This window comes from Necator americanus, chromosome X, assembly GCF_031761385.1.
Source record: "Necator americanus strain Aroian chromosome X, whole genome shotgun sequence".
NCBI classification, from domain to species: domain Eukaryota; kingdom Metazoa; phylum Nematoda; class Chromadorea; order Rhabditida; family Ancylostomatidae; genus Necator; species Necator americanus.
The window spans coordinates 25890712-25912910 of NC_087376.1; the positions used below are offsets into that span (position 1 = coordinate 25890712).

At 38.5% G+C, this 22199-nt stretch overlaps 1 protein-coding gene across 3 annotated transcripts; it reads right to left on the reverse strand.

Annotated features, from left to right (window-relative positions):
• Positions 1-8081: 8081 nt before the first annotated feature.
• On the reverse strand, positions 8082-21793 carry RB195_025526 (uncharacterized protein; the record flags this gene model as incomplete). Of its 3 annotated transcripts, none has more annotated exons than XM_064213710.1 (11): positions 8082-8204; positions 9346-9474; positions 9757-9835; positions 10285-10409; positions 10611-10658; positions 10720-10796; positions 10870-10936; positions 13771-13868; positions 15234-15345; positions 15507-15596; positions 21698-21793. In XM_064213710.1, the coding sequence occupies 11 exons, from the start codon at positions 21791-21793 to the stop codon at positions 8082-8084; spliced, it is 1044 nt and encodes a 347-aa protein (XP_064069591.1). The 3 variants fall into 3 exon arrangements, with proteins under 3 accessions (XP_064069591.1, XP_064069592.1, XP_013299552.2); XM_064213711.1 differs by lacking the exon at positions 9757-9835 and adding an exon at positions 19569-19610 and having other exon boundaries at positions 10296-10409; XM_013444098.2 differs by lacking the exons at positions 9757-9835; positions 10285-10409 and adding an exon at positions 19569-19610.
• Between the last annotated feature and the right edge of the window lie 406 nt (positions 21794-22199).

A 22199-nucleotide genomic window follows, 5' to 3' on the forward strand; every position in this document is an offset into this window, starting at 1 on the left:
ACTTTATTTTGAAAATTCTAATAATCGATGAAGACTTGTAGGGATAGAACAAATAAAAATTCGCTGAATTCTTCTTCGGATACTCCTGACTCAGTCCATTACGTGATGAATAGTGATGGAACATTTCGACTCAATCAGAGTAATTCGTTGCAGTGGAAGAAATTACGAATGATGTTTGTTCAGATCTTTGGGGTTTGAGATTTTTAAACTCCTGACATTTTCTTGACAGGAGAATGACAACAAAAAATCTTTTTTGAGTTTAGATCAAGGTTTGGTTTTTTTCTAACTACCTTCATCAGGTGAAATTAGAAATTCACGTCTAGACAAACAAAGGAAAGATACAAATTAGCAGATGATGGGAACAAAAATAAATGAAACGGATGTTTTTACAAATTTCCTGTTGTTTTTTGATTTCTTACATGATTCCTAACCATTAAATGAAAGAATAAAATGTAATAGTTGTTGATCAATACGTTTTCCATGCGCAAACGAAGGTCGACTTCAATACAGGATCGTGTAAGTAACCATCTTATACAGTATACATCCTATTCAAGGACTTGGTGGACCTACCAAGTGTATGAAGATGTTGTTTTATGTTTCCAAACATCTTCACTAACTAACAATTTATTGACCACAAAAGTGGAAGAATTTGGTTGGCTTTGTGCAGTTTCGAACCACTAACTGTGTAGACATAGTGGTGTCCTCTTACCGGCGTGCTTTACCAGCCCTGTTTATTAATTAGTTGAAATCATCCTGATTCGCCATTATGCCCACAATGGATTGAAACATTCTTTTCTCATCAATAACAAGCACATTAAGAATAGAATATTTCTTTACACATAAAATAATTAAAATTTAGATCTTATTTCACAAACATAACATTTTAAAGAAGTATAACATTGGCTGTTCGTTGGATAGCTTACCTGTTCGAAATTATGTGATAAGGAGAAACTATTCACGTTCATTTTCATCCATTTTCGTTTTTAGTTTTCAAGGAAATCATGGAAAGTCAGGAAAAGGTTCGAAAGAACCTGCAACATCGAGAAGCCGCATCAAATATGTTTGATAAATACAAAGAAGACGGAAACATCCACTTCCTACTTTCCCACCCAGGCCATAACTAGTATGCTGACGTTAGCTCAGAGCGATCAAAATTCGTTGCAGGACCTAGCCGTTCCTAAGATAAGTGTTACCACTGCTAACGCTGCATATGTATACGTCCTCCACACCATCTTGCTTATCTGGCCAAATTTATCCTAAAAACTACGTCCTGCTTATAAGTTACATTTGAAATCGGCTCAATATTCGAAAGACACAATTTGGTTTTAAAAAAGTTTCAGTTGGTAGAATTCCGTTGGTAGAATTAAGTGGTTGCTCTGAAGTGTCGGTCGCAGTGGGATCCTCACTCCATCCTGCAATGCGATTAAAATCAGCAAAGGTCTTACCGCGAGCGCAACCGCGTCCGCAACCACAAATCAAAACCTTTCATGCCTTTTTGACCTGACAATACTTTTCTTGCCCGACTCGTCCATATTCACTTCGACAGTCCCTATGTTGGAACATCAAATTTTGCGAAATACTGGATTTTTGTCCTGGGTTAAAAGCGGCGTATCACGTCTTGAAATATGGCGTGTGGACGGGGTTTGTTGCTGCAAGATATGTGACATCGCGCTTTCCTTGTGAACGCGCCACTTCTATGAGCGAGCGGTCAAAGATCAATAAGGTCTCCTCACCAGCTTATTCAAGTAAAACAGATGAATAGGCTGCTGATTTCCATGCCATTTTTAAGAGCATTTAGGGGAATTGAGCGGGGACATGCTCATATTCGTAACCTGCGCCTCTTACCCTATATTTTCTCAAAGGTTTCCCGGCTACGTCAGTTTCGTGATACGCTGTCTTTAATGTTCTATAAACAGCTTTCAAAAAGCGTATTTATTCATGGTTGTATGGTTGTGGCTTCATTTCATTTTTGAGAACAAAAAGTTGTTGTAGATAAACTAATACGCAATCCGGCATTTCTTAAACTCCAACTGAGGTCCCGCTTTTTTCCACTGTGATAGTGGAACAATTTACTAAAAGAGATACATAAGTCTGTTTCACAAGACCTATAAATTTTAGAAGAGTAAGAAATTGTTTGACATTTGTGATGTGGTACAGTACAGAAAGAAGGGGCATCGTGATTGGCGTTGAAGAATCCCTTCGGAAATGCGCCAATGGGTTCGACCTCACTTCAGAATCGTAGAGATGTGGTGAGCGCGAATGTGGCCGATACAACCTGCGAAACATACACAATATACGAACGTCAACCGAGGTATCGTCATTGTTCGAACACTCCTCATCAAACTCTGTCTATTTACTGACGGTTAAGTTTACTGTTGGGCCGGACACTAAACTTAGGACTTTCTTCGTTGGACCTTTGATCGGATGAATTACGCTCAATTTCCCCTTCCAGGCTCTGAACAAGGCGATATTGCCGAAACGTTTGCCACGAATGAAGGATAGTTACAACCTCGTGTCCTTCTCAATTAAAGAAACCAGTTATTGAAATATCAACATGCTGAGGCTTACTGAAGGGAAAGCTAACATGGTAACCAAAGCAAAACATTACGTAGTACTAGACAATTATATACATAGTGAGATATTTTAAAAATAATATTAAATGGCAATATAAATTGCAGAATATTATATTTAGTTTCAGGGGCAGGACAGTATGGGAACCTAACATTTTGTTTTGAAAATGTTCAACGCGGTTTTAATCGAATTTGATGACCACGAAGCTCAGATTCTGTGCATTTCGTGAAGGCATTGTCAGCCTGTAACCCGTACCACCCCATATTTGTGTGGTGATGCCTTTAACCAGTTGGGTAAATTTTATTGGACATAGGACCTATGTTTAGCCATAGCAAGAGCAAAGTGCAGGAGCTCAATTTTGAATTTCTGATCACATTTAAATTTGGAAAGAAAAAAAACAGTAATTTCTTTTAAAACAACTCTGCTGGTTGGAAAAGCCCTTACTTTGACCCGTAGAACTACAACCAAGTCATCCGCGAAAGTGAGTCTGATGGAAGGGACAAAGGCTAATCCTCAATCAGTCCTTAAGAAGGATCTCCCTAGGATCACGATAAAGTCATCCCTAGGATTGTCTAGTTGCACGACTTATGATGCGGAGTTCATCTCAATCATAAAATCACAAAATACCCATTTTGGGAAAATCTGGGAAGCTGCAATAGCGTTTTTTTAAAATGAATATTGTGGATAATCCACATTCATCTCAAAACAGGAGTACCACACAAGGTTGTGAAGAAATCGCCACCTGTACTCCTTCTATACTCACATAACAACTAGTGCAATACCCTGAGGCATCGCTGGTGAAACAGAACGTGATGTTGTATTGGCGAACATCGTCAAAGACAGTATAAACAACAGACGGTTTGCAATAAACTACTATAGCGAGGTGAAATCGACTTCATGTTGGAACTATGGAGATGCGCTCGAAATGGCGCGCTAGAGCTAGTAATAGCGATCCAGGTAAGGGTTAGGGTCAAGCGTGATGATGGGACACGACCCTCTCGGATACAAACCCCCCTCCCCCCTTCTTCTCCTCCTTCTCCTCCAACGTTCCTGTTCTCGGCTGCTACCAATTTAAAATTTTGGAAATTGGAAATTTCATGTCCTTCGAAAAATAAAGATCGAAAATTAACCGAGGAACAAATGGGAAATGAGAAAATCGGTACCCGACAGAAACGAAGAAATACCAAATAGTAGAAGAAGCAAATTTGCTGGAGTGTTGTTGAAATAATGGTGTTGAAATACTTTCATTTTTATTCCATTCTATTTTTATTCTGAAATCTATGAAATATCTTCAAGTACTGATTAAAGGGCATAATACGACAAAAAAAAAGAGAAGAGTCAGGTGCATAAGTTAAATTGGAGAAGAGCAACGAAAAAGAAAAACGAAAACATTTTGTTCCTGCAATATGATGACGGGACGACGCAGGTTCGACACTCGGCTGAGTCAAATTTTTGCAAAGGAATTAGGAACTTTAAACCATTTCTAAGAAATGAAGAATTTAATTTTCTGTAGTTTGCAGCAGTTTAAAAATGGGATAAATGGCATTTAATGACCAAAAAAGATTAGATTCTGTGCACACTGTTAGGTCTGGGAGATTGCGAATAACTTCGTCATAGGAAGACAAAAAGAAAAATTTTACGTATTTTTTCAGATGAGAAGGTTTGTCTTACAAAACAGTCATATCGCTATTTTTTTTCCCACCTCCCAGTCTTTTTGGAATTTTGATGGGACAAAGATGAGGAAAATGACATGTTTTCCGTCGCATCAGAAATTTGGAAAAATAGCGAGACCCTGGAGAGTGAGTTATGCAGCATCTGATGAAAAAAAAAATCCTCGACATACTGGAAGATGGTTTGCTTCACTCTACGTTACTCTGAGTTACTGAATTTTATTCAAGATCTCCAATTTTTGGCGCGAGCTGTAAATAGTGATTTTGGCAAATTTCCCACACCACACACATGGGACGACGTTCTAAATAATCACCCATTTATTCGGATAGGGAGATTAAGGATGCCTCAATGTGCGAAGTTTCTTCTGTCCGGACTGTCTGGTTTCCTTAAAATTTAGATGAGACAAATCCAAAAAAGTCGCAAAATTTCAAATTCTGTCCCACCAAAATTCCAAAAACCCTAGGAAGTACGAAAAGAAGCGATATGACAGTCTTCTCAGGCAAACCTTCTCTGGAAGGCTGCCTGAACTTTCTTTCAGTCCTCTCATGACAAAGTTATTCGCGATCTCCCAGACCTAACAATGTGCACAGAATTTGAGCATTCTGGTCACTAGATCCCATTAAATCCACTTTTAAACTGCTTAACACGACGAAAGATTAAATTTTTCATCTTTTAGAAGTGGTTTCAGTTTCTCAACTACTTCGCAAAAGTTTCTATCAGTGAAGTATGGAGCTTACGTCATTCCATTGTCATATTATAGGAACAAAATGTTGATTTTTTCAGTGTTTTTCTTTCGACGTTCCTTTGTAATTCGACCCATGCACCTGACTCCTTTTTTTGTCGTATTTTGTCCTTCAATCAGTATTTAAAGACGTTTCATAGATTCTAGAATAAAAATAAAGCAGAACAAAAATGAGAATATTTCAGTACCCATATTTCAGCAACATTTCAGCAAATTTGCTTCTTCTACTACTTGGTATTTCTTCGCTTCTGTCAGCTACCGATTTTCTGTCTTCCTATCTGCCACTTGCCTCAACTAATTTCCGATGCGCGCAAACGCGCATACGCAGCACTTAACAATTTCGTCAAAGCAAAACCAACTTACATGAAGGTGGCCATGTATTCATCCGGGTGAATCTTCCAGAGAAGTAAGGTCAGTGTTGGTGCTCGACGAGGTGTTAAAGTGAAACGAAAGTTAAAGCGTTAAAGTGTTAAATTGCCCATGATATTGGCGTGCATACAAAAGGTTTTTATGCTCTTTGAAAAAAAAAACGTAGCATTAGTTGAATACTTGAACGTGAGGAATTAGAGGGAATTTGCATCACTATAGAGTGACTTAGTAGCGAGGGACAATGAAGAGCTCCAAAAGAATACGGGAGATTAAAACAGCTTCATTTATGAATCGAACATACGAAAGGAGCTGAATTTTTTAGTAACATTTTAATTGAGTTTTCAATCTTTTCAATATTACTTTCAATATTTCTTTATTAGCAAATACTTCTTTAATTAGAGCAACAAGGAGCAGGTGAAAAAGGTTTGAAGAGACTTGTTCAAAAGTTCTATCAACTTTAAATCATTGGTAGGAAACAATTGTTTATTTGAGTTATTATCTTACCCTTGTTCTTTTAGTTAAAGGCATCACCCCACGAATGTGAGGTGGTACGGATTTCAGATGGAGTATTCGTATACGGGATCGCAGATTATGGAGAGGTGGGTGATTCCGACAATTTCTTGCTAACTTGCGTAAAAAAACGTCCCAGAAGATGCGGCGGGTGCACACGGCTGGCGCGCTCCAATCGAACTCGTTGTGGAGAATAGCGCGCCGGAACTCTCGAAGCCGTATCTTCCGGACCGTTTGTTACGGTAATTAGGAAGAAATTGACGAAATCACCTCCCTTGGGGTGATGCTTTTAAAGGATAAAAAGGATACTCTGACGTTTTCACAACAAGTATTTATTCGTTTAGTTGAATAATGTGTCATACAAGTGTAGAGGAAAAAAGAACATGCAGAATCGCGTCTGATATCCGCTTCTGAATTTTAAAATAACGTTTTTTTTTATATTGCAACCTTGCGGTGAATGCCTAGGTCATTCACAGTTCTGCTCTAAATATCCGTGATGATTATTTACATGTCACTTCCAGAAACTATCTTGAACGTACACCGTCTGTCCCAGTCCACGCAAAACTCACATATATGTATTAGAAGATTTCAATAATCAACTGTTGTTTTATCATTTCAACTGTAGATTTTTCTCGAAAAAATTTCAGGCACTAGTTCTTGCAGAGATCTCCTTTGTTTTCGTTTTTCTCCATGGATAATTGTGAATTTCATTTGAAGGCAGCGTATCACTATTTTGGCTTAAGGGCGGCATATTATGGATCTGAGGTGGTGAGGGAATCCGCGGGAAAAGCTAGAAATGGGATTTTAGATTCCCGGGGTGGTTTTGCTCATCTCTCCCTGATGGCCATAAAAAAACGGTGTGGGAACCGCTTTAATTCCTACGTGGTACGTTAGAACGCTCGCAATGCAGACGTTCCGGTCTCTTCAGCAGTCTACTCATTGGTTATACTTGAGTAGGTTAGTGACATGTCATCAGTGATCTTCGATTGGATGCGGCGCGCACACAAGGGTGGTGCGTTGCAACTGAAATCGATTTCAAAAAACGTCGCCCTCCACGCTGTCTCTTACGACAAACAAGGAAAAATAAACGGAACCACCCCTGATACAGGAATCTACAACCCTAACTCTAGCTTTTCCTGCTGATCTCTTCACCGCGCCAGATTCGTGCCCACAACGAAAGCGTAGAGTTTTGGTAGTAGATTGAGGAACTCAGCGTGGTTCCCCTCATCTTCCCTGAATCTTCGTAAAGGACTGCGTGGGAGACGCCGTTTTTCACGACGATTTCCGTAGCAAGCAAACGCCCATCCTTGTGTACACGCCGGATCCAGGTGCGTGCGGGCGAAGGCCAGTGATGTTTTCTCACCGGCCTATTCGAGTAAAACCAGTAAGGATGCTGCTGAGGAGACCAGAACGTGTATATACATTGTAACGTAAGAAGTAAAGCGGTTCCCGCGCAGTTTTTCAAGACGATTAAGGAAAGATCTAATTTGAGTTCCGAAATCTACTACTCGAACTCCACGCTTTCGCTGGTTAACCGCACTGCGTCCAGATCGTGATACGCCGCCTTTAACTGGAAAACAGCAGGTTTTTTTTTATTCCTAAAACGTTGACGATGAATGGAAAACGAAATATGTCGTGCGGTCTTCGTTTGGGTCTTACACTCAGCGATCGGGACAGAGTAAATTTTCTTCTCATCGTTATCTCTAACAATTCTCCGAAATTCTCCCAGCACGTTGTGGAAAAACGCCGCTAAAAAATTATACACTTAGTTAATGAAGAAAAATCCTTTAAGTCGACATTGACTCCCAACGATTTCTATCGTTTATAAAAAATCAATAATTACGAATTCCTCTGAAGTTATATCTGTTTTTATCAACGTTAGTCATGCAATGATTTACTATGCGACTCAAAAACCATAACCCAATACTAAAGAAAACATGAAAAAGACCAGTTACAGTACTCTGAATGCATGCAGTCAAAAAAATCTTGTATATTTAATAGAAATACATGGTAAACCATGATGCGGTATAGTTACAGAGCATACGATAATAATCCATGGATAATCCACTACCATATGAATCCACCACTACTTTACAATGATTATTGTGAAATACTGGATAATTATGAAAACATCACGAGTATGTACAAACTCAAACAACCAATAAAGTAAATAATAAATAAAATTAAATCGGTCAAGGATTAAAATGAACATACAACTTCAAAAGTTGTACATATTCAGCTGCTCCTTGATATCGTCTTCACTGGTCATCCCGAATTTTTCCTGATTCTGCATCACTAAACTCATAATCGATTCGAGTTGTTTTGCCTTAGTACGTGCTTCCTGGAAATGGACTTTATGGGCAAATAAATCTATATACGGTGAGATTGATGTTTATTTATATTATAATTGACTGTTTCAAGTTCTAGATGGGCAAATAATGACAACAAAAATAGATTTAAATACTCAAAATAAATAGAAGCTAGTAAACAAATAATAATATAATCGATCTATTATAAGTCTAGGGACATTTTAAAAAGAAAAAATATATTTGTTTACGCGTGCAAGTTTTGTGTTACTAAAAATCCCTATGTAACGGTCAACGTTTGAAACGTTTCACAGCAATGATTTTTTAATTCCATAGAAACAGAGCGGTATATCTCATATAAAAAAGTTATTAAGCACTCAGGATTCCATTCCTCCATTCCGCATCCTAGGCGAATACAGAAAAACATGGTTGCCTTGTGTTCCTTTGTCTCTACAACGTTTTGCAACTTACAACAGGATGGAACACAGAGAGCTACATCTCGTAGTCCAGGGGTGTGTTCCAAGTAGTTTGAATTGATAAACAGCAACAACCCCTTCACACGCGCACAAGCGCGCACGCGATGCGGATTGCTCACATCCTACCCCCGTAAAAAGTTGCACCATTGGGCAGATGAAAACACACAGGGCTACCGTTCGCGTTTTTCTTTTTGGATTTGTGGAAGGAATTGAAAGTGACCGTACTCATATTCTTGAACTAAACTCCAACTAGCATCTTATCTTATTATCGACAACTACGTGATACGCTGCTTTTAAGGATGAAATAATAAAGTTTTTTTTTAATCAATCCCCGTCCACCCGTCCACAACTTATTTTTACAAACTTTGAATGATATGCAACTGAAAGTAGTAATCAAAGTTTGGGAACTCATCTAGAGTAAAATTCGTTAGGTAACACCTGAAATACGCGCGAAACACTTCGAGTCATCTGAAGAGCAGCAAAACTATGAGGGAACATCTACAAGAGAAAATTATAGAACAAATAACAATATTTCCACTAGGTATAAACAATGCGCTTTCCTCACCACATTTTTGTATCTATAGATTCATGTAAAAGGTACTGCATAGAACCTTTAGCGCAAAAAAAAAAAATTAAGGCAAACTTACATTTGGATCTAGATTTGATTTAAATATCATAATAATTGATGGAGTGATCTTACGTCATCTCTTTCCTCTGCTGTCATGTCCGCTTGCATTTTTCTGGTTTTAGCCCTTAATTGTGCGGTAGCGAGTTTTCCATGCAGTTTTCCAAGAGTATGTAGTAGGTCTCTGTCCGAAAGTGAACAGTTCTGCAATTACCAGTAAAAAACACTAGTGGATTGCAACAACCACTTCGAAAATGGTTGAGCAGCGAAATTAAAAAAGTGCAAGTGGGCACTGGTACATCCGGGTCGAAACGACATGAAGCTCGGTACAGTTGCATAAGCGCCCCACTCGAAGCGGCACTGTGGAACCAGCGGGTGGAATCGCGACGGGACCACCATGGACTGCAGCGATGAGTGGTTCTAGCACGAGTCCCCTCGATCCTAATCGCTACGTTCCTCCGCATCGCTTCGAGCGCAGCCGCTTACGCAACTGCACCAAGCTACATGTCGTTTTGACTCGATCATATCTTCAGAAACTTCCACAAATTTTCGAGCAAATATAATCCTAAGAATAACAATTAGGATAGCAGAAAAGGAGCAAAAAGCAGTAGCGAAACGGTGGGATGGTGACATCTTGCAGCAGTAAGTATGTTGATTCCTTTGATATAGATCACCAAAAAAAGCAGTCCATTTACTGACATTCAAATGCACCGTTCAGAGGAATTGTCGACATTTGTTTCTCTCGAATAATAAATAGGGTTTAGAACATAGCTTGAAACTGTCACAACGACAACGGGTCTTCTCCTACAGGTTTATTAATTAGAAGTCCCAGGAGCCCAAGAGGCATCAGTCTGCCCAACGAAGCATCTCCTTACAAACCTGAGATTGACAGAATGAAAGTCTATAAAATTCACCTCATCACATGTATGGACGTAAAACACTGTGATATGAACTGCAAATATATCACTTTATTTCTTTCAATTCCATCATTTTGTGAGTGTAAAGAGTTGTTACGTTGGCTCAACTGATATCTCAAGTGTTCCTGCTAGTTCTGGTTCTCCGATTTGTAAGGGGAAGTTCGCCTTTTCCCCTCTGGTGTTCACATCCGGAACCACATCTGCTTCTAATAGGATGGCAACCTCAAAAAATTAATTTCAAATTTCGAGCACCGTCTTAAAAAGACAGTGCGCTTAAAATAAACAGAAGCGAGAGTAGATGTCGAAAAAGTAGGCATAAGCGAGGACTGAAGTATGGTGGTGAGGGTGGCACGCTAAGACTTTTTCTTCAGTCCAAACCACTCAATTCCTTTTCAGATAGAGGAAAACTACCATATAACGAACCTCCTGAAGACTTTGAGACCTCTTTTTGCCAGAATTCTGTGTCACAACCTAAAAAGAGAATTTTTACTGAAAAAACGAGGATTAAAAAGTAGAAAAAAACGCTAATTACCAAATTATCACTTTCTTCAATATCTGAATTGGTACCATTTTGTACGCGATCCTCAAAAATAGGTTTCTTCCTTTCTTCTAAAAAGTTTAAAAAACGTGAAGACAATGTTTTCAAACAGACTGCATAGAAAAACGTTGTAGTGCAACAAACCTCGTTTAGTTTCCCACGGTTCGATCCTAGTATTTTCTTTGAGTGGTTTTCTGCGTAGTGAAGCCAACTAAAAATTTTATTTTGAGAAATAACTGAAAATCTGTATAAATAGCTCACAGCAAGGACTACCTGGAATTCCTACTTTTATTAAGCGCAATTAAGGAGAAATCCTAGTTTTCTTTTAAAACGATTTTTCTATCATATGCAGGAAACGCATGTAGGTGCTCTGTTTATCGAAATCTATGGGTTCTCAAAACACAGATTTGCTGTGCAGTGCAACTAATATTTTCTCTTTTTTCCTCATTTTCCAGTAGACAATAGGAGCCCTTTCCTCTGTTTATCTTCTCAGCACAAGTGCTTGTAGGTAAAGAGATAGAATCCTTCATGTCCAGATGCAAAATAATAAAGTGCTCACAGTTTTCTTACAAATGTGCAAAAATAACTATTAAGCAGTGATCAAAAGAACTTTTATGTCTCGCGCAATTAAAGGCACCACTCCACGAATCTGAGGTGGTTCGGATTTCAGGTGCAGTATTCGTATACGAGATCGTAGATTAAGGAGAGGGGGGTGATTCCGGCCATTTCTTCCTAATTGCCGTAAAAAACGGCCCGGAAGATACTGGTTCGGGCGTTCTTGCGCACTATTTTTTTTACAAGGAGTTCGACTGAAGCGCGCCAGCCTTGTGCGGCACCGCATCTTCCAGGCCGTTTTTTACGGCAATTAGGAAGAAATAGGCAAAATCACCCTCCTCTCCATAATCTACTATCTCTTATAGAAATACTCCACCTGAAATCTGCACCACCTCAGATTCGTGGGGTAATACCTTTAAACGTCAGCGCAACATCTGTAACCTCACTTTTGCTATGCCTTTCCGAGAGTAATAGCTTTATTCTACGATTATTTAGTGGTATGACAGCTGATTGATGGTGCGATTGGTGATTTTTTTTTTCAAAGACTAAATAACACTTCTACAACAAAGTTTGACGTTAAAAATACTAAAGTTTCCGTGTCCGAAACTCCTCATTTCTAACCTCCGACGAGAAATATGATGTTTTTCGTGTTATTCGAGCATACATAAACTGAAAAAAATAGCTGAAAAATTCTAGTACGTGACGAACACGCACGAAAACGCTACTTGCGCTCATTCGAATGAATCAATAAGCATATAATCTTCAGGTGTTTCCATCTTAGAACATAGGCGTTGTGAACTGAATTTATGTTTTCTTGTGCTGCCAACGAGGTTTTGGAGAGACTTTATTTCTAGACTTGTCGACAACTCCGTATTTGTCAAAGGCCCTTGAAATGGTTTGAGTTTTCTGATGCTACGCATATCCCCGTCAAACTCCTCCTCTCTCATTGCGAAGTTTCGATATTGCTCTAAATACACTACACAAGAACGTCAGCCGGAAAATAAACTGATCAGTCTCATCGACTAGCAGGACCGGCGAACGACCGCGTACTTATACATAGATTCTCACCCAAGGCGAAGGAGATCTACACACAATGCGGTATCCACAGGGACTGGTGTCTGGATAGTGTTAAGGAACAACATGTGGGATAATCTTATAGTTTAAATTGTTACAAACGGCATAACGTCATTAGTAATTATTACTTCGTATCCGACTTCTCAACTGCTGCGATACACCGGGCTCTTTTGTTAGCACAGTTGCAAGATGATGTTGTATTGGTGAACATCCAGAACGACAGTATTTAGCGACAACTGGTTCGTAATAGACCTGATGGTGGGGAGTGTATGTTGGATTGTTACGTTATTTGTTCATACAGTGCCATTTATATTGGCAAAATATAATTTATATCAGAAGGATGCTGCGTTTGAGTGTCAAAGAATATTTACTAGTTCAATGACACCATTAGGACGGTGCAAGAATGAGGAACATGATTGAAATGAGTTTCAAATAAAGTGTACGATATAAGCCCACAAGAAAGAAATATCTGCCAGGTAGGCATTGTAGGGATTCTGAATTTCCGTCAGGAATCCATCCGTGAAGATCAAAAATGAGAGCTTATCAGTTACTAATGACATTCTGAACGCTTCTAAACACTTTAAACTAAAAAAATTTCCACACATATATGTAGTCGCTTAACATTATCCGTACAGCAACACTTAAGGATACTGTACAGTGCTGCCCAGATTGTCGTCTTGGGTGGTCTGTAAGAACGCGGTCCACAGGCCAAGTAGTCGCTAAGAATGGTCAGCTTAATTTCTTCTTTGGAGTTCTTACGTAGTGTAATTGGGATGATATCGAGGCTTGACGAGGAGGGAAGAGGAGGTGGATGGGATATGGGGCATCAAAAAAATTGAACCATTTCAGGGCCTTCGACAAAGACAAAATTGTCGAAACGACAGGCCAAAATGAGGTTTCACTAAAACCTCGTGGCAGAACAAGCAAATATAAATTGACATACAAGTAAATGAAACGGTGAAAGTAAGAAGGAAGAAAAAGCTCTAGTTGTCTCTATGTTGTCTAATAAAGTCACGTCGTTGTTTTTTTAGCTGTGCACTTCCACAAAGGAGCAGTGGATGGTGCTAGATGACCAAATGAGTGTGTGACCTTTTCACAATAAATGAACAATTACAGGGACTGGGTTACGGTCAAAAACTAGTTTCCTCAAACATAGCAATAATTATATGACTATAGGTAATTCGTTTGTAATAACTTTTTCAAGGAATTTGCTGCGGGATTCCAAAAGTACCCGTCTCTGAACGATCCGACCTAGTGAGCCATCAAAGAAAAGTTCCCATTCAGTGATTAATGGGATTATTCTTATATGTACGTATTATATCCAATTCGCAAAAAAAAACATACGATAATCCAAGAAACACTCCAGAAACAATTTTTGAAGCAGAATTGTTATGGAAGAAAATTTTTGCAACTCACAACTTTTACATTCATCATTCCTTTGACAACTCCAACTTGCTTCTGATCCTTCTCTACCGGATCGTCTTCGAAGGTGTCACTGTTCTCTCTGTTCTCTACTGCAATATGTGAATTTTAAAAATACAATATAATACCTGGTTAGCATCCAAAAAGATTGCTTAAATCTAGATTCGCTAATAAATTAAATTTTAATTTAAAAATTTAAAATAATTTTAATTAACTATTCGCTAATACATTAAAGAAAAAAGTGATGATTTTTAGAGTAAGCATAGTAACGACAATTAAAAGAAGACAGCAATGATAGTTAGAATTTCTATTAGATGATCATAAATAATCAATATGCATCACTTGATTGTGGCAATGTTTCATATATATGCTGGTCAATTAGGTTAGATCCAGTGAACTCACTTTAACAACAAACAGAAGCTAACATTCTCCTAAAAAAATTATATAATAAATGCTGGCAAAAAAGTACTATGGAAATCAGGGAGTATGGTGGTAGTTTGTTGACGTTAGTTTTTGATTTTTTCAAATTAAAACTACATCTTTTTCAAAGATCCACAATCAAAAATTTGCTCATAAGGTGGTAGAAACTCATTTATAGTGAGGATATTGTATCATTGACTAGGAATATAGATACCTTAGAAAAAATTATTCCTTTTTAATCTGTTGGCGGAACGATATCAATTTCGGATAGTATATCATGTATATCAGTGCTAAAACATATTCTTTGTTCTCATCCCTTTCTAACTGAAAAAATCGAAGTTGATTTTTTACAAAATTGACGTCACAACCCCACAAAAAATATTTTCTTATATGGATTGCAATAATAGAGTGGATGGCGTTGATTACGGTATCGCGTGCGCAGAAAAAAGAAGCAGGTTACTGACGTCAAACGACATAATATTTGATTAGTTACCATTAAAAATGTCTCTAGAAAATTAAACTTCTGAGAACTTGTGATAAAAACCATTTTCGAGGATCCATGTTAATATTCATTTACGTTGCAACATATGTAAATGGTAAAAATACACAAAAAGCCTCTTTTTTTTATCACCGTTTAAAGGCATCACCCCACGAATCTGAGGTGATACGGATTTCAGGTGGAGTATTCGTATACGGGATAGTAGATTATGGAGAGGGGTGTGACTCTGTCTATTTCTTCCTAATTGCCGTAAAAAACAGCCCGAAAAATGCGGCGCGCACAAGGCTGGCGTGCTCCAATCGAACTCGTTGTACAAAGTAGTGCGCCGGAACGCTCGAAGTCATCTTCCGGGTCGTTTTCTACGGTAATTAGAAAGAAATGGACAGAATCACCCCCCTCTCCTTCATATACGGTCCCGTATACGAATACTCCACCGGAAATCCGTACCACCCCAGATTCGTGGAGTGATGCCTTTAAAGGAATAGGATTTCCTGTTCAAGTTAAAAGACAATAGATTACAAGAAAAAAATTCCCTTACATTTTGACTCCTCCTCTTCTGCCTCCTGTATTCGCTTGTCGATATTCATTCTTTTCTTTAATGGCCTGATGTTCATTATATAGTGGAGGAAGTAACCGATTAGAAAGCCGCTCTGAAAAGGAAGAATAAAAAAAAGAAGAAAGAAGACTTCGAAGATAGATCCATTTCCTGACTAGACTAGTACAGTTCCCATTTTGAAAGACTGGTAAGGCTTAATTTCATTTTTGAAAAAAAAATATCTCCAGAAAAAACAGCAAATAATAAGGTACTAACAGATACTGTAACGACCACCATGGTTAAGCCATACTTTCCGATATATTCCCAAAGTTGCTCCCAGAACATTTCATGTGGTCTCATCTTGCTCTGAAAATAGGTCAACTAGAAAAATTGTTGTCAAACGCACAATTTCGTACGTTTTTTGGGATCTTTTGTTCCGTATTGAACGCAAAAAATGCCTTTTTGTTCACAATACAATTGCAGCTTGGTTAATCCTTATGCGTTCCTCGATTTAAAAACTGTTCAAGCGTGGAACATTACCAAAAATAAGTTAGCTTTTCATCGACCTCAGTAATATTCTCGTGACATTTCTCTACTAACAAAGAGGTGATCAATGAAGGATATTATAATGTGCTAAGCATAGGTGAGAAACGAAGAAGACCTGAAATGAGCGAAGAAGATTTGCGGCTGATTAAGTAATGCCACGAGTGTTCCCTAGGCAACGATGACGATCCTCTTCTCATCAAATCCAGAAGCTTGTAAACACACAGGCAAATTAATGTTCCTCTTCCTATGTATGAGTATAAGCAGGTCTTTCGGAAACTATATTACAAAATTACCTGAACGACAACTAAAAAAAGAAAGAATAAATTTGTCAGACGTGTATGTACTGTATCCACTATTCGCAGTCATTGGAATTTTTTTTTTGCGAACATCAATACAAAATATGCGACAAAAAACCCATGGATTTTGAAGTATACTCAATCAGATTACAATTAATCGGATCAAAATAGAAAACTCAAAAACACTGATAGTGATAGGCGATTTCATACAAGTAAATTTAAAAATTATTCACACTAAAGGATAAAAATCCCCCGCCCCTGCCCTCACAGCACTGTTTAAATTGACAACGGTTACTATTAATTTTTTTGCACCTGGAAGAAACGAAATGGATAGGATAATGTGAATAAAACACTCTTTGTATGAAGTGAAAAAACTTCTAAAAAAATAGAATTATTCAAAGTAGCAGTATAGGTTAAAAAATAAAAGTAATAATGGTGAAGACAGACAACAGAGTTACTCGTTGAAAATTTGACAACATCCTACCTAATTCATCAAAAATAAGTCGCTGAAATTTTTGCCTAGACTTTTACTTTTGGAAACTTCCTCACAGCCACAACAAAACCATCATATTGGGGATATGATGAGACTTCTTAGGAAAATTCTCTTCCATCAGTAGTTTCATGGTGTAGAAGAAAGTAAAGAGGTGGAAATGTTGGGAAAAGTTGGTGATTTTTAGATAACAAAAAGAAACACTTGATTTTGCTCACATTGTTAACATGTGAAAGTACGTTAAAAAATACTAGGTATAATAAAACAAAAATATTTATCCTCAACAGATTTATGGAGGTTGTAGATGTTATGGATTATGGTTATATTATATTATGTTAAGGATTAATAATATATTGGTATAGAGGTTCAGTCATACTAAAGGTGGAAGCTTTTCCTTACTGAAAAAGTTTCTAAGCTATGTACTAAAATTGCACTCTTACTTTCCATTTCACCCCTCTTAATATGAATAGTATTTAATTTTGTGGAGTGCTTCAGAAATCGGAATATGTTAAGATAAAGCAAGAAAATACTACACTAGAAAACCAGAATACTGATACTTCTCATGCTGTTCAAAAGAAGATTGTAATAAATTGGGAAGAGATCCGTTATTTCTAGAAATCATCCCAATAAGTTCTACTTCACCGTAATACACTTATACCAACCAACCCGGAAAGATGAAAGATGATTACCGTTTGAAAGTGACGGTTGGAAAACGCCGTTGTTAGAAAGGGAGGAGAGATCATACTCATATTCATACCTATTTACCTCTATAATTCCGTGACCTAGGTTTTCCTTAGTTGCTTGCAATTTAGCAAAAGGTTTTTTAGGACTACTCGACAGAAAGTTATCCTATGTGCACAGCGATAATTAACTGTAAAAAGTGCACTTTCATTTCCTAAAATTAAAGTCAGCAAATTAGATGTGCTCAGGAATCTCTCTAGACAAGAAAACATTTGCTGAATGAAAAAATGAGTAGAAAGAAATCTCGTTATAGATTTGACGGCAACGTGAAAGAAGAGTAGTAATGGAAGCAAACTCTAAAACCGCTCCAAAACAATCATTTCGACTTTTAACCGAATTACAAGAAACGATATATCAGAAGCAAAATTGCATCCAAGGGTTGACTATCTATGGACTACATTTGGTAGTAACGATCTTCAGGATACGTAGTACTTAAAGGTAGCATATCACGATTTTGACGTGGTGCGGAACTCGCAGCGAAAGCGCATAGTTCTTACAGTAAATTGCGGAACGCGGCGTGATTCCCCTCATTTCTTCACTATCGTCGTGAAAATCAGCGTGGGAAGCACTTTATTTCCTACGAAACGCATTAGAACGCGCTTCATGCACACGTTCTGGTCCTCTCAGCAGCCTATCCATATAGTCGGGTTCAAACGACATGAATCACGTGTGTAGTTGCGCTGGATTTGCATACGCCCTCGAAACGGCGGTAAGGATAGCAGTTGGGACCGAGTTGGGACCGTTGAAAACTGCAGCGATGGGTGGTGCTAGCAAGGGTTTCACCACGCTCGAAGCCGCTACGCCTCGAGAGAAGCTCAATTGAATAGGCCAGTGGAAAGACACTGGCCTACGACCGCTCGCACTTGGATGCGGCGCGAGCTCAAGATTGGCGCATTGCAGATGAAATCGTTCCAGAAACGGCATCTTCCACCCCGTTTCTTTACGACGATTAGGGAAAAACGAACTACGCCTGTTTTCACAATCTACCGCCCAAACCCTACGCTTCCGCTGTGGATTGCACAGGATGTCAAAATCCTGAATCGCAGTTTTTAAAGACAGCATACCACGAAATTGACGAAGTTGGGGAAGATAAGGTTAGAGGTTTGGATTGCGAGTATGAGCTTGGTTTTTCCTCAAATTCCCCTAGTCGTCAGAACGTTCTCTCTGTACGGATGTTTCTACGATGGACCCCTACAACTCGTCAACTCTGCACACCCGCTGCGTCTGCGACCTAGCGAACGATAATCAGTGAGGTCTTCCCTGCGGACTATTCAGGTAAAACCAATGGGTAAACTGTTGAGGGTACCGGCCAATGTACAAAGGTGCCGCGATAAGATGCCCCGTAGGAAATTTCGTAGAAGGTCTTTTTCCACAGCGTTTCTAAAGACGATTAGGGGGAATCGAACGTGATTACGTTCATACTCGTAAGCTACACTTCTACCATTATCTTTCCGTCAAAAGATCCCAACATCGTCGTTTTTGTGGCGTGCTGTCCTTAATTATCTAAAATATTTCAAAAATTACTATGTACACAGCGTTGTTGAATAGTAAATGTACAATGAGAGATTCCTCACAATATTACGAAATGACATTTTTCAAAACTTCAAACCAGTTAATGAACAAAAGTTAATGAATGTGAAAGTGAGAGTGAATTGAGTAAACATTTCAGTCTTTCTTAATGCAAATAAACAATTCGTATAGGTAAAGCTGTTTAGCGATAGTTTTTTTTTCTCAAACGCGACGCGGTACGAGAAAACAACGAGCAAACTTGATGCGTTCGATTTGCTGCACGACGGGGAATGGTGTATTCGATGACGCGTATGTCCGCAATGCGGCGCGAAAATCTCAGCGGCTAAAAATTTTGCAAACACTTGCCAAGTGTGGTAAATATGTTTAAGTTTATATTTATTATAAACATCTTAAAGCATCAGCAAAAGAGATGGATTGCCTATGTAGACATACTTTCTATCCCTCTTCACCAAACGATGATGCTAGAAACGGCAAAACAATTTAAAGACCTCAATAGTGCTCATCTTCAAAGATACGAGACAACTCTTCCCTACATGCACCTTCAATCACATTTTTTGGAATTGAGCTCCCGAGCTATAACGGGAAATACACTTTAGAATAGTTCTTACTTGACAGGTTACCTCATTTGCTCTGAAACCAAGGACAAAGTTTGCCAAAAGCACTCGTCGATCAAAAGTTAGAACATTAGAACAAGAGAACGAATTCAGAAGCACAGTTTTTGAAAATGTAACCTACCTCCTGTACGGGATCACATGTAATATTGCAAAGTGGATAGCTCTAGAAGAAAACTCTTAATAATTACTACGAGTAAATGTCGTTAGATCCATACGAAAAATAAGCAGCACAACATATCTTAAATGAAATCCTTGCGAAAAACATGTCATTATACTACACCACTTACGTGTATTTTATTTGTAAGAATTTGAACATTTGTTTAAAAAGTATAACTCGATTACCTTTATGGTTTCACGTCAATCCGTTTTATATGTGTAACTTCCAAAGGAATGAAGAACCCGCAGGGACGGTGATACTCAGCCGACAATTTCGCTGCGTATCCAGCTGAGTGGGGGTGGTGGGCATGATTGATTGGGGGCTGTGGGTGGCATTGTGGTGGACATCTTGAATATAAATGAGAATGTTTGGGAAATATAATATAAGGTTTAGTAAAATAATGAAAATAAAGTAAAATAAAGGAGAGACTGTAGTTGGGTCGGGGCTACTCAACCTGGAAGCTCTATCTTCTTTTTTCTCTTAGTGGTTTTAGTCTACATGTCATACATACATATGTAGCTCCTCAAAGACTAAATTCCAGAAATAAGAGCGTGGATGAGCGCTCCTCTCCCCAACTACTCTTTACTCAAAATTAGAATAATTATATGTGTAAAGCTTTTGTCGTTCCCGAGAAATTCCACATTTTACTCATCTTTCAATTTCGAGTACTATTAATTTGTGCTGGGGCGGGTGTAGTATAGCGGTTAGAGGTTCCGCTTCCTGCACGATCAATCGGAGGTACGAATCCGCCCTAATGTACACCAAGCCTTTCATCCCTCCGGGGACAATAAATTGGTACCAGACTTGTCTGGGAGGATAAAAACACTGACTTGACACATCGGCTAGCCACCGCAAGTCATTGTATAGGCCAGTTACACGTTCGTAAACCTCAAACGATCCTGAATTGAAGTGAACGTGCGGGCGCATCCCAAGCGAATTGATTAACGCCAGGAACTTTATCCTTTATCTCTTATTAATTTGTCCTCAAACTTACTTGCGCTGCATGATTATTCATCAGAACAATAAAAAAAAGCTGGAGCGATTTATTTGACGAGTATTCATTTTGATTTGTAATCCTCCTTCAAAAGCTTATTGAAATCACATTATATGAATGAATACAATTTTCAGAATGTTGCCCACCACACCAAGCATTAGTTTTTAACATTCAAACGACACCGATTTGAATCATATGTGAAGATCTTTTTTTCGTTTGGTTTCAGTAACAGACATCCACTTTCAAAATTACAGAAATTAAAATTATGATGTAAATGATCGCACACAAAGGTGCACCTTCCAGTCGTATACTTGGCTTCTACTAATTTTCGCTGCTAAAAATAAATAAGCGCAAATCAATGTTATTTTCTGTAATTACAATTACAATTATAGTAATTATACTGGAAAATTTTACACCCACTAAAAAATGAATATGTTCTGCATGTGACTGAAAAGTAGCTGTAAGGAACAATTCCTTCAGAGGGATTCTCAATTGTCTTGTACTCTCACTAGACCCCGTTCTTTGAATGGAAATATTTCACGGCTTATAGGGATCTCCCAGTGTTTTTACATAATTTTCGACTGATGCTATAAATCGGTGCATTGGAACTGTATAGTGACAAAACGAAACCTGGAGGAGGAACCTAGATAGTCCATATCGCAATCCGCATACACTATTCTCGTGCGTTGTAAACGCACATCACGCATAAATGAGCTATGACCACATCGACGTGACCTCCTTCCAGACTAATTGTTGTTTTCCTGGCTCCTCCGAGCACTTTGTCGTCAATCCCCTAATGACTTATTTACTTAATCAACGGACTGGTATTATCGCCGGATGCCGTCACCCACATCTTCGCTGAGCCGTGCCATCCTTGAATATATAACTCTGTCCGACTTTCTCGATGTACAGCGAGAGCTCGGAAAGAATCTATCCGTTCGTCACTGTTCAATAGCCTATCATACTTGGCCTGTCGCGTGAACTGCCCATGGACACCGAGGATCTGAGTACCTTGGGTCGACAATGTCCGGCAATTCAGCGTAACGAAACGGACTGCTGTTACCAAAGATTTCACGCTCCCTCTACGTATTTGACTCACTTGAGTTAGAGCTCTGGTGGTGTTCTGAACAACAGTACCTTTTGCAACATCCGAAAAACTTCCGCCATGTAACTGTGCGTTATGTAGGTCATTCATACGTGTCTAGCTCTAATAACTAACTGCACTTCGCAGGCAAACGGTGCCACCGAAAGCAGATAGAAATCAGATTCGCATGCACGTACTAAGGACTACTATACTAAGGACTAAAGCTTAACTCTCTATTAATGGTGCGAAACAAGGAGATAAATCCCAATACACTTTGTTGCATCGGCTAAAACAAAAACTAAAGAAATAATAGCAAACTGTTATCGTTTGACTGACCTGCAAATTTCTCCATAGAATGTTTTCAGGCATGGAAGATAGGTCTGTTTAAAAGAATATCAGTCAGTAGAATATCTTCATTTTTTCTCCAATTTTTCACTTTCACATCTGTACCTTCACTTACAATTGATAAGTTTTTGAAACAGGTTTTATTTGTAACAGCAATAAATCACTTTTGACA